Consider the following 12,944-nt stretch of genomic DNA (forward strand, 5'->3'; position numbering starts at 1 on the left):
TTTAGTGAGCTCAGCACACGCCACCTTATGTGGAGAGCTGAGGGGTTTCATAGTATTTCCTTTCTCACTGCTCCTCTGACATTTCTCTTACAGTAACAAGCATACCTAAATGGCTGGCGGCAGTGGACATGGTCTACTTACTTTTGTGTATTTTTCCAAGCTGGAATGAGTTCACAGCCACGGTAATGCACAGAAGGGTCACCAATGACCCTAAATGGTTGCTGTTTTCTGTTGTTGCCATTTCATGTGTGCTTGTCCTTTCTTGAACCTTCTTCTGCCGTAAAGGGTGGGGGAGGTCCTGGTTTGACTTTGGTCTTTGGCAGAAATCCTTTGTGAAGCCTGCCGAGGCTCTAGTGTGTCTGCGAGGACAGGAAGCATGGGAGGAGTCTGACACACTGCTGTCCTTTTCTGGCATGCATCCCTGGAACCATTTCCAACTGGGAGGCTGGCTGTCCTGCAAGGACAGCCACCCCCGAAAGTTTGAATGTTGCTCAACTGTTGATTGGCTGGGTTCCTTCATAAAAGTCGAGGATCCTGAGGCAAAAGACCAGTCGACCACTGGAACAGAAGTACCAAAGAAGATAACCAGAGACGTCTGCAGCACCTTCCAGTAACTTGGGAAGCCTGCTGAAGAGACAGCTGATGTCTTGACTCGGTTTTCAAATCGACAGGGCAGTTCTGGAGAGGACTTCCTCTCCACCCCGGTGGGCATAATCAGTCCTAAGACAACCTGCAATTATTTGAGCCATCCCACGATGACTTCCAACCTTCCTGGGCTGCAAACCGCCAATATCGTGGGACCTGTGACCATACTGCAGTGCATGGTCTTCCAAAGAACGAATCCTCCTGAAACTTTGGTGGATTCCTTCAGAACCTCCAGAGGCAAGATTCCACTCCTCAAACGCCCCTCACCAGAGTGCAGGACCGAGCAAGCGAGGCGAATCGATTGAACAAGAACCGCTCTTCAATGGTGTCTCTGAAAAGGCACAAAACCAAAGATCCACATTGGAGCACAAAGACACATTTGCTGGGAGTTGCCTCTCTCGATTGCTGCTCTGAAATTCCATCCCGAGTCCCTCCTTTCATCACCATGACCAAGGAACAGGTCTACCGCTGCCTCATCGTGAAGGCGTCCAGCTTTAACTTCATCACTCGCAAGGTATTGTGAGACTCAGGGTAAAACATACCTGGAGTCGTTCTGTCGCTCGTAATGTTGCTGGAGTGCTGATTCAAGTGTTTGCCCATACGCATTTGCCCAGGTATAATGCTTGTGCGTCTTCAGGGAGCTTTTCACGAAGTCCCTGAACCTTTTTTACCAACAAAAGTTTGCTACTTACTTGTAAATGGAAGAATCCCCTGGAACTCTGTCTTTCCTACAGCCGTGCCTTTCCTGCTTTCCCTCCAATCTAACTTTGAAGAACTCATAACTAGACAGGGATGGACTGCTTAAACCTTTAGGCCTCTGAAATTCTTGAAAAGTGCTTACCTGCGAATGTTGGCGTTGGTCATACATTTTGTTACTACAACAGAATATTTTGAGTTGCAACAGCAGCGGTTTTACTTACCTTTGAATCACATTCATCAATAAGTCTATACATTGTGGTTTACTCACCTGAAGTATTGCACTGGCTTTCTATTGTGTTTATTAGCTTTGAAATAGTACTTACCTATCTGAAAATGCATCTTTGCCTTGTGTATATAAAATAAATAACTTTTGATATAACCAAGTGTGTAAGTGTTTCTTTGGGCCTATGTATACTCTACATTATCTGCACTGACCTACAGCTCAATCCTCCTCCTAAAATAAGCCTGGCTGCTCTGCTATACTATACTATCAACACCTTGAGTGGTACTGATTTATACTAGAAGTTGGAACTCTGTATACCAAAGGGTTTGTTTTATAAAGTCCTACCATCTGTGGACTTTAGGAAAACGTCCCTAGCAACATATCTGATGGGGTCTGTGCGGTCCAGCAACCTCCACAGGATTCTGACTGGTACCAGTCAGTATTATGGAAGCCTGGGCTAGGATGGAGGGAGCCCACGAAAACGAGAGAGGGGCAGCCATTAGTTGGACGATCCCCACCACCTTCAAGTGTTATTAAACGCTTGAACTGTCTGAAACTGTGGGTGTTACTGAGGCCATCTGTGACATAAGCTTACTGACAAAGCGTCCAAAACATCCCACAGGCTAATTCCCGATATTCCTCAGCCTTGACCTAAACGGACTTCTAATTTTATGTAAGAACTTGGAAGAAGGGTGGTTTAGTTTTCATTGCCTATTACATTTATGATCAAATCTGGAAACAGGAATGTTAAGCAAGGGAAAACAAACAGTGGCTATCCAGTGGATATTGGCCATAAAAGAGCAACTGGAAAATCAGGCTTGTTTGAACAATGCAAACCAGTATGAATTTCAAAGAAGTGATCGATATCCAAATACCTTGCTCTACCTCATCAATAACACATTTCAATCAGTTGCTAAATTATTTCCTTGGGTTATTCAGACTTCGTAACACAAGAAGGTATAATTTTGCAAACCTATAACTGTGACAGATAGATTCAATAGTCAAAGAAAGACGATTGCATTCTCAAATAATTCAACGGGTCATGACCTGAAATCACAGCCCAATATTACCATACCTCGCCGAGATAGATGACAATCTGGAAAAAGGTGTCCATGAGCAAAATTCTGTCTTGCAAAATGCTGCTACTATCCAAGAGAACCGGCTAGGACAAAAAAGAAAACAATCAATCAGCTAAACTTTGAAAGAACATTAGAAAAAGCACTTGCATCAAAGTATTGTCCAGCAAAGGCTTGAGCACTTTTAATGTAAAGGCTCTTATAAAACCAGAGCTTCCCAGTTTTGGTTGGGCTGTTGAACAAAGGGTAAACAACGGAAAGCTGAGTGGGTGTGGGAGGGTTGAGTTGGATTGGCAAGGCAGAGGAGCATAAAGGGTAGGAGGGAGAGCAATACAATCGTACAGTAGGTGCTACCTTCTCAGAACAATGGAAATAAATATGTCCATACATAATAAATAAGAAAAATATTCCAGCGGGCAAACATAAAAAAAAACACCTTTTTGACTGGGTCATTTTGTATCTTTTCTCAAATGTTCCTGAGGGTTAATACCAAATAAATGTAGGTTTTGTATGCATGTAATGTGATAGAATGTATTGAATATTGTGTCAGTATGTTAGGGCAGAATTATTCAATTTTTTAGGTTCGCCTGTCCCACTTTGTGGGACCACTAATCCTTGTGCTTTCCTTCCCCTGTTGGTGATCTTGGACTTCATTTTTGTAGCCAGAAGGACTTCTACTGAGTCCCCCAGCTACTGCAACCTTTTCCCCCCCTCTACTGGGCAATGGTTGCCTGTATGGCACTGTTAAGCGAAATTGTGTGCAGTACCCTTTGGGAGACTACAGCAACCATGACCTCCTGGCAATAGGAACCCAACCTTTTGGTATAAGTCTGTACTACGCAGGTTGGTAGTGTGGCTGTGCAGCCAGGCTTATCTCAAGAGGGGTCAATGTGAGCAGTAGTGGTGTGACAGGTATTCAAATAAACTCTTACACTCAAGGTTTCTTGATTAAATAATTATTAATTTAACAGTAAGTTGAATAAGCCTTCGTCAGAAGGGGCAATATAATACTAACATTCCCCCTCCCCGCCTCCCTGCCCGCCCCCCCCCCCCCCTTGATTGGCTGTGTGCCTGCTTCCCCTCTGGCCTACTCGACGGCCGTTCCCCCCGCTCGCTTCTTTCTTCAGCTGAGTGTGGAGAGCGGTCGCCGGTAGCCCAAGGGGAACAGCAGGCCTGGGAAGCCCTGCCTGGGCCTCCGTGAGTGTTTTGATTTAAAATATTGTATAATTGCTTTTTCGCGCTCTGAGCGCGGTCTTTGGCCTGCTCCTGCTCCCCCCTCCCACTTCCTGGTCCTCCTCTCCCTCCCCCCCTCCCTGCCCACCCACCCCCCCTTTCTCTCCCTCTGCCTATAACCTCCCCCCTCCTGGGCAGCCCTCGCGGCTAAGGGCCCCAGGCCAAGGGCGACTCCTACAGTGCGGCTCCCTGTGTGTCTGCTGGTGTCCACAGGGGACGCCAGGCGCCAGTTCCACCTGTTCTCCGTTCCCCGGCCCACCCCTCCTACTCCTGGTTACATCCGCATGGGGCCTTGCCTCACTGTATTCACAGGTGAGGTATACTAGGTTGTTTTTATTTTCTCCCCTCGCAGGATTCTCAAACTTAGGTGGCCCGGTACCTAATACGCATTACTGTTTGCTCTGAACTGTGGTAAACTAGGGTGTTTTTCTCCCCTCGCAGGATTCTCAAACTTAGGTGGCCCGGTACCTAATACGCATTACTGTTTGTTTGCTCTAATTGTGGTAACTTGTGCCTGCCGCTCACTTCCTGTCTGCGTGCTCTCGTTTCGTCTGTCTCCCCCCCCCCCTCTCTCCTACTCCATGGTGCTCTCTGTCTCGCCTATCTTCTCTAACTGCTTCTCCATTGACTATCCTGCTCTCCTCACTAAATCTGGTAGGAAAAAGTTTAAAAAGGACATCCTGGTCTCCAACCCAGGCCTCCCTATCGCCGACACCTACACTAGTGCCTGCTCTAAGGAAACTCTCACTGACATCCTCTTCTTCGTGCCTTCGCCTGACCTATGGACCCTTCATATGGTCTCTGTGCTCTCTCCTTTCTCCTCCTCTCCCATTAATGGTGGCACCCGTTGGGATGTCCTCTTGGCCCCCTTCCGCTCCTCTAAGGCCATCATTAATGTCTACGCTAATGGGACCATCTTGGTCCAAGGCCCTCAGGCCAACCTTCACCTCTTTGATAGACGCTTCCCACACCTCATCAACTTCCTCTCCTCTCCTGCTGTCCCCCCTCCTCTATCCTTGGCTACCTTGCCTCTACCCTCCCTCCCTGCCCCCTCTCATGCTCCTTCTTCACCGCCTTCTTCAACACCTCCGCAGGGCGTACCTCTGATCTGTACCCCTCCCCGGAAGTTCTTCAAGGATGGCAACCTTCTCCACATTGCCACTCTAAATTCTCGCTCTGCCATCAAGCACTCCTCTGATATCTGTCACCTTCTTGAGGAACTGGACCTCGACGTCCTCTGTCTCACTGAGACATGGTTCACAGCCAGCTCTGCCACCAGCTTTGACACACTCCTACCTGACGGTTACAAGATCCTCTCCATGCCCAGGCCTAACCGTGCAGGGGGTGGTGTTGCCCTTATCTTCCCCGAGTGGATTCCTGCCACTGTCACTCCTATGCAGACCTACTCCTCTTTTGAATGTCTTGTCTGCCGACTCTCTCTCTCTCTCTCCTAGCCATTCCCTTACCGTGGCTATCTATCGGCCACCTGGTCAAATTTCCTCCTTCCTCTCTGAGTGGGCTGACCTCTCCTCCTCACTCCTGTCCTCAACCACTCAACTCCTCTTACTTGGCGACTTCAACATCCACCTTGATGCCTCCAGTCCCCCCACTGATCTCTTTCGTGACCTCTGCGACTCCCTCTCACACTCTATTCTCCCGTCTGGGCCTACTCACTCTGCTGGGCACATTCTTGATGCTCTGATCTCTTCTGACCTTCCCCTCTCCGTCCCTCTCTCCACTCCTCTCTCCTGGAGTGATCACTTTCTCCTATCCTCCCACCTCACCCTCCCTACTCCACAGGCAAAGCCACCCTCTTCACTGCCACCCACCTTCTCGGTCATCCGACCCATGAAGCGTGTGTCAGTTGAGGCTTTCGCTGCTACCTTCTCGCCCCCCCCCTGCCCCTTCGGCTGACTCCCACCCTGACACAGCCCTCTCCATGCTCCACTCTGCTATATCTGTTACTCTTGATATCCTTGCCCCCGTCATGAGAATCCGCCTGAAGCCCAAAGCCAAATGTAACTCCTGGTATGACTCGGATCTCGTCACCCTAAAACGCAAGTGCAGGGTTGCAGAGAGTAAATGGCGTGCTTCATGTTCATCCTCTGACAAACTGGCCTGCCGCCTGCTCCAAAGGCAGTACCGGCTCTCCGTTCTCACCAAGAAGAGAGCCCTTATCCAAGCCCGCATCTCTCCGGCATCTAACAACTCCGCCGAACTCTTTAAAATCTGCAAGGAGCTGGCCAACCCTGTTGCAGTCTCTACCTCTCCTGTCCCCTCCCAGGCCCTCTGCGCTGCACTGGCCTCTCACTTCATCTCTAAAACTCCGGACATCCTGTCCTCGCTCTCCTCCTTTCACCTCCCTCCCTCCCTTCCCGGCTCTTCCTCTGGCCCTTCTGCAGTCACCCCTCCTCCCTCTTTCTCTGCCTTTCCACTTTTCTCTGCTGACGAGGTTTCCAGACAAGTCCGATCTATGAAAGTCTCGTCTAAACAGGTTCACCCCTGTTCCTCCTAAACTATCAAGGACCACATCGACTCCCTGGCTCCTGCCCTGGCTGACTTTCGCAACCTTCCTTCGCCTCTGGACTCTTCCCCTCCCCCCTCAAGCACTCCCTTGTGCACCCTCTTCTCAAGAAACCCTCTTCCGACACCTCCTGCCCGGCTAACTATCGCCCTATCTCCATCACTCCCTTCCTGGGCAAGCTCCTGGAGAAACTGGCCATCTCCCAGCTTAACCTCCATGCTGAATCTGTTGGTAGTCTTCATGACCATCAATCTGGCTTCAGAGCTGCCAGAAGCACGGAAACTGCTCTCCTGAACATCCGTGAAGACCTGCTCTTGAACCTCGATTCCAACACTCCGTGTGTTCTCATTCTGCTCGATCTCACATCTGCCTTTGACACTGTCAACCATGCCATCCTGCTCAACCGTCTCCGTGAAAACCTGGGTATCACTGGTCAGGCTCTGGCGTGGCTGACCTCTTTCCTTTCAAATCGACCCTCCCAGATCCAACTGGGGTCCTTCCTCTCCGACATCTTTTTCTCCACCTGTGGTGTCCCCCAGGGATCTAATCTCTCTCCCTGGCTGTTCAACCAGTATCTGTCACTCCTTGCCCACCGCATCGCCGCTCTCTGCCCTAATTTCCAGTGCTATGCGGACGATACCCAGCTCATTTTCAGGCTACCCTCAGCCTCCCCCTCTCCTTCCCTCATCTCTGACTGTCTGTCTGCTATCCAGGAATGGTGTGCCGCCAATGACCTCTGCCTTAATGCCAGTAATAATAATAATTAGTTTAGTAGTAAGACTGAGATCCTACTCATCGGTACACCCACTCCCTCCTTCCCTGCAGCTCTCTGGCCTGCCTCCCTTGGCCCCCTCCCTGCTCCTCCCTGCAAGGCAAAAAACCTTGGGGTCATCTTCGACTCCACACTCTCCTTCTCTCCTCATATTTCTGACGTCGCTAAGAAGTCACACTACCAGCTGCACCTCCTCAGAGGTATTCTTCCCTTCCTCTCCTTCCCCCAGAAGCTCACTGTCTCCCGAGCCCTGGTTCTCTCGAAGCTGGATTACTGTAACAGCCTCTATCTTAATCTGCCTGCCTCCACTCTCCGCCCTCTGCAACTCATCCAGAACAGAACTGCGAGACTTGTCCTTGGCCTCAAGCCCAGGGACCGTATCTCTCCAGGACTGAAATCTCTACACTGGCTCCCAGTGGCTGCGAGGATAAAGTTCAAAACCCTCTGCATTGTCCACAAGGCATTCTGGGGCCTGGGTCCTAAATACCTTCAACTCTCTCTTCCCAAATATCTTCCTTCCCGAGCCCTTCGCTCATCCGCCTCCAACTCCCTCAGGGTCAGCCGCTTCTCGAAGCAACGAGCTGGGGGTAGATCTCTCTCCGCGGCAGGGGCCTCCCTCTGGAACAGCCTTCCTGCCTCCCTGAAACTTGAGGAGAACCATCTCCGGTTCCGGAAGCACCTCAAAACCTTCCTCTTTGCTTCTGCTTTCTCTCTCCCTCTCCCCTGCTGAACAGCTAATATCCTTCACTGAAACTGCACTGATTCTGCAACTGGACCACTCTTAACGGCCTCGGTCCTGGGCCCAGCCACTCTCCACTTGCACTGATGCACTGGAACCCCTCTGCACTGCGGGACTGTCTCTGTATCCCTACAGCCCCCCCCCCCTTTCCCAGCACTTGTTCTGCACTTACCTTGAACTTGCCACCAGCTGGCCCTATTTATTTATTACTTTACGCCACTTACCTTGTACTGCACTTCCCCCCCCCCTTCCCCTTGCACTTTTCCCCCTCCCCCACCCCTGCACTTGCGCAATCTGAATGACACCTGGCCTAGTAGGATCGTTGTCTGTCTCCCCTTGTTCCTCCCCTCCCTGCCTCGTCGCGCCTTGAAACACCTGTGTATAGGCACGTTACAAATGCCATATCATATCATATCAACATATAAATACACTTCAAAATACACACTCTTAGTTTCTATAAATCAGCAGGTACTCATTTGGGATGGCACACAGAGGATTCCTACACCCCCGACAGAAGCCCTGCAAAAGACGACTTCTCCCCTTGAGTTGGTGGGACCAATCAACTCCCAAGTAAGCCACCTGGACATCCGTCTCAGAGCTGGTTGAATTTCCCTAGAGTGCTGTTGGAAACCGTATAGCCAGGGAGAATAACACCAGTTTGTGTGCGCTGCTTTAAGTTGGCCAAGAGACTCCAGGAAGATCCTCCGGACTCCCTGGAAGCAGGACTGACTGAGCCTGAGCCCCCTCAACAGAGTGCAGGACCCCAGATGCATGGAAGATCCATCTCGAGAGCCAGAAACCGTGGTGGTGCTGTTTGCGGTAAATGCGAGGAGCTGAAACACCAAAGAGCCTCTGATTTGAAGTTTGTCGGTTGCGGTCAGTGACCATCCCGTTGTGGTGCAATAGTCCCCAGGAGTCCTCCGTCTTGTCCCCACGACTGAGGCTCAGGAACAAGCAGGACCTGCAGATCAGCACAGGAACCAGGATCACCAGCTGAATCTTCTCTTCAAACCAAAGGTACTGTAAAGTCTGAGAGAACTTACCTCTCACTGTAGATTTGTTTGTAGATTCTACTTTACAAGTCTCCCGGCTTGTGGCCCTACATTTGATTCTTCTACTTCTCCAAAGAACTTTTAAAACATTGTGCAAAGACTTTTACTCACCTTCAAGAAGTGCTCCAGTTACCAAGACTTTTGCCCATTGACATTGGTTTAGCCTAGTTCCCTGAAGAGCCCTTCTCTCATCTGTGATTGTGCTACACCTATCCTTCCAGGAAGGGGTTAATCTATTTTGCATTGAGGGGTTCTAAAGTATCTGCCTTGTTTTCAAAGTGCATTTGAAATCTCTTGTTTATTCTGTTGAATCTTTCTTTTTACATTGCCCCTGCCTACTCTAGATGTAACAGTAATATATGAATGCCAACAGCATCCTAGTTATTTAAGTCACCTGAGGGTGTAGGAAGTGTCTGTATGCCATCCACAATGGGAATTCCGGAATCTAAAGAAACCTAAGAGTGTGGATTTTTGAAGTGTATTTGAGAGTTGTTTTTATGTTGTTCCCTTCTAAAGAAGGCTTGGTTAAATGATTGGTAAATACATTAATTGTTTTATCAATAAACCTTGAGTATCAGAGTTTATTTGAATACTTGTCTCTGTGAATCTCTGTGTAACTGCATTACTGTTCGCATTGACACCTCTTGAGATAAGTCTGGCTGCTCAGCCACACTACCAACCTGCCTAGTTCAGACTTATACCAAAGGTTGGGTCCTATTGCCAGGAGGCTAAGGTTGTTGTAGTGCACCCTAAGGGTACTACCCCAAATCTTTACCTAACAAAAGGTAAAACACAAAGTCAGAGGTAGAAGAGTCTTTCAGGGAGTCAGGCCAGCTAATGTTAATTGAGCAAAAGTCTAGGGGAGCTGAAGCACTTCTTGAAGTTAAGTAAAAGTCTTGCACAATGTCTTAGAAGTCTTTGGAGAAAAAGTAGAATCAATGTAGGGCCAAATGCTGGGAGGCTGGTGAGGGGCAAACCTGCAAGCAACTCTACAAAGGCAACCCAGACAAGTCTCAATTGAGAACGAGTAAGGCTACACAACAAGATGCAAGTCCCCTTAGTTTTACAGTACCTTTGGTTAGAAGAAATGGGGCCAGCTGGCTTCTGTTCCTGTGTAGCTTTGTAGTTCCTGTTGTTCCTGGGCCTCAGTCGTGGGGACAAGAGGGAAGACATCTGGGGACTCCTGCACTACAATGGAACGGACAGCCGCAGCAAATGGCAAACTTCAATTCAGCGGCAGTTCACGGTTTCAGCTCCTCGCATCTCATCAAATAGCACCAACGCGGCTCTCCGCTACCACTATGGACTTTCCTCGCAACTGGGGTCCAGCACTCTGTTGAGGTGGCTCACGCTTGGTCACTCCTGCTTCCTGGGAGTCCGGAGGATCTTCCTGGAGCTCGGGTCTGACTTAAAAGCGATGCACTCAATCTGGCGTTCCTCTCCCGGGCACTCCGGTTCCAGCAGCAGAAGCAGTAGATGTACAGCCAGATCTGAGAGGATGTCCAGATGAGTTTACTTTGGGCTTGATTGGTCCCACCAACCCAAGGGGAGAAGTCGTCCTTGCAGGGCTTCTCTAGTCGAGGTGAACTCGGAACTTCAGCACAGCAGCAGGGCTTTACCGGGCAAACCAACGGTCCAGAAGTTGCAGCAGGCGTCTCTTCCAAGTTCTTCTTCGGATTACTTCGGCCAGTGGTCCACTCTGCCGTCCAAGACAAAAAGCCTTGCCTTTTATGCAGGTATCTCTCATTCATTCCACCCTAGCCGTCAATCACACAGCAGGGTGGCTATCCTCCAAGGACATCCAGCCGGCCAACCATCTTTGGGTGCATTCCTGTAACCAAGAGGATTAAGCACAGGGAGTTTCGGGCACCTCCCTCACTTCCTGCCCCTGCCAGACACCCTGGAGCCAGAGGCGGGCTTCACTCATGAATCCTGCCAAAGACAAAACGAACAAAGGGACCAAACCTGGTTTGGTGTGCAAAGTAAATCTCAAGAAGGACCTTTCCAACAAGAAATAGCAAAAAAAGACCAGGGCCATTTTGACAAAATGGGCACCCATGGGTGCCTTACTGCAGCTACGAACGCAGCACGTGGTAAAAACACACAATGCTAGTAAAAGTAAACCACTGCCACCAGCCATTAATTGTAGAAAGGGTAACATGAAAATGTTACATGAAAACTAGACAAAGGGGATGCTAATTAACCCCTCCAGCACCCTATTGAAAGATAGTGTGTGCTGGGTCTAGAAAGATTACAAAAAGTGAAGTCAAGTCAATTTCACTTCACTGCTCTTGGAAACAGTAGTTTTACCAAGAGAAGGTATTTAAACCTTTGGGAAATCCGAAGACTTCCCTGTGTCACTGCACCGAGGGTGCTGTGTGACACTTTAAAGATGATGCCTATGGAGTTTCTCAGACTCAAGTCAAAAGAAACACAGAGTACAAATCACAGAAAAATACATGAGTGATTGGGAAAAAGGGTCTCACTCTCTCCAAGTTAAAAATTCCTAAAGTCCAGCAAAAGTGCAGGGGGTCTCCAAAGGTAGAAGGGAATTAACACATTTCTCCCTACTAAGAATTCTCCCTAACAGCCACCTTTAATAGGGAGGGGTGCTTTTTGAACATGCCTTTCTGGTCCCATTGTAATACTAGCTCCCTACACTTGTATTGTGGTAGGCAGGCTTATCTTAAGAGGAAGGTGTGAGCTGTAGATAAGTGCACTGAACTCAGTCAGTAATGCACATCAATTAAACACTTACACATACATTTATATTAAAATATAGATTATATTTACACAAGAATCACTGTTAAATTCTTGGCACAATAAACCAACACACAGGTATACTTTTCAATACTTTCAAAGGATCACTTCTTAGTTGGTAGTTGCTGAACGCATACAATTGTTACAGGAATTTGAAAGTTCTAGCGGTAATACTGGGCACCCACAAAGTAACAGTAATTGTAGTTAGTCTGCACATATAAGATATTAGTTTTTGTAAAGAAAAACAGTTGGTTAGTGTTAGCTTAACAGTGCTTCAGGTTCTAGAGGAAGTTTTGCGCCACAATAAGTCTTTCAAAGTCAAAAACACAACCCTAGCTAAAAGGCAGTTCGTACCGGCTTAAAGTCTTGCAAAGCAGTAGAAATCAAAAGTTCTTGTGGATGCTTTCTAGTCTCTAGGAAGGGTTGTCGCTAGTCCAGGGTTTAAATGCCCAGAGTCCTGTATCCAGTCTCCAGCCCAATGAAAGAATCCCTGCGCTTACCAGTGTTCTTACGCCTCTTCTGAATTGAATAACTAGTCCTGTGAAAACCAGTTCCCGGTTTGTGGGCTCCCAAGATAGTTTTGGGACTCCTCTTCAGGGTGCCCCCTGGGTCCTGGGATAGTGAGGTGTTGCAGGCCCCCCCTCCTTAGTAGTTCACCATTGACCTGGATTGGCCTGAATCCTACTCCACTTCCTTCCTTCTCTGGATCTCAAACCTGGCACTGGAGCTCTACCAGGGGGTAGGGGAAGGTCTCTTTTGGTGTCCTCCAAGGTTGGTTGTTCCTTTGTTCACACCTGTGGGGTAGAACACGTACTTACCAGACTTTATCCTATAACCATGGCTCTGCCCATGGACCTAGTGCCATTTAACCCTAAGGACAATGTTCTACAACTTCAAAATGATGTCTAAAATGATTAAAACGTGTACTTACCTGAACTGTTGGTAATAATATATCTATCCATTTCAAAGAGTGTAATAAAGTAGGTCCAATATAGTGAGTACAATCCTAACTGTTGGCAACCCTCTGGGTATTGGTAGACATTGTTAATTCACTCTCATCCTGTAACTACTGTATTGATCATATGGTCTACATGTGTATTAATTATTCTATAATGTACTAGAGGCTGTGGAGATTATAGGGTCTGTTCGTTTGCTTACATTTGTGGGTCCTGAGTATTACTAAGTAAATGCATTTTACTATTTTCTCCCTGCCCATTAGCA

At 48.3% G+C, this 12,944-nt stretch overlaps 1 protein-coding gene across 1 annotated transcript in view; it reads right to left on the minus strand.

The window, feature by feature from the left end:
• The window catches only part of SEC23B (SEC23 homolog B, COPII coat complex component), a 474,773-nt gene that overhangs the window by 61,930 nt on the left and 399,899 nt on the right, over positions 1–12,944 (minus strand). The window contains exon 17 of the mRNA XM_069607535.1: positions 2,643–2,729. Within this exon, the coding sequence (XP_069463636.1) occupies positions 2,643–2,729 (87 nt within the window). The remainder of the gene's footprint in view (positions 1–2,642; positions 2,730–12,944) is intronic.

This window comes from Ambystoma mexicanum, chromosome 4q, assembly GCF_040938575.1.
Source record: "Ambystoma mexicanum isolate Mex_15411 chromosome 4q, UKY_AmexF1_1, whole genome shotgun sequence".
NCBI lineage: Eukaryota > Metazoa > Chordata > Amphibia > Caudata > Ambystomatidae > Ambystoma > Ambystoma mexicanum.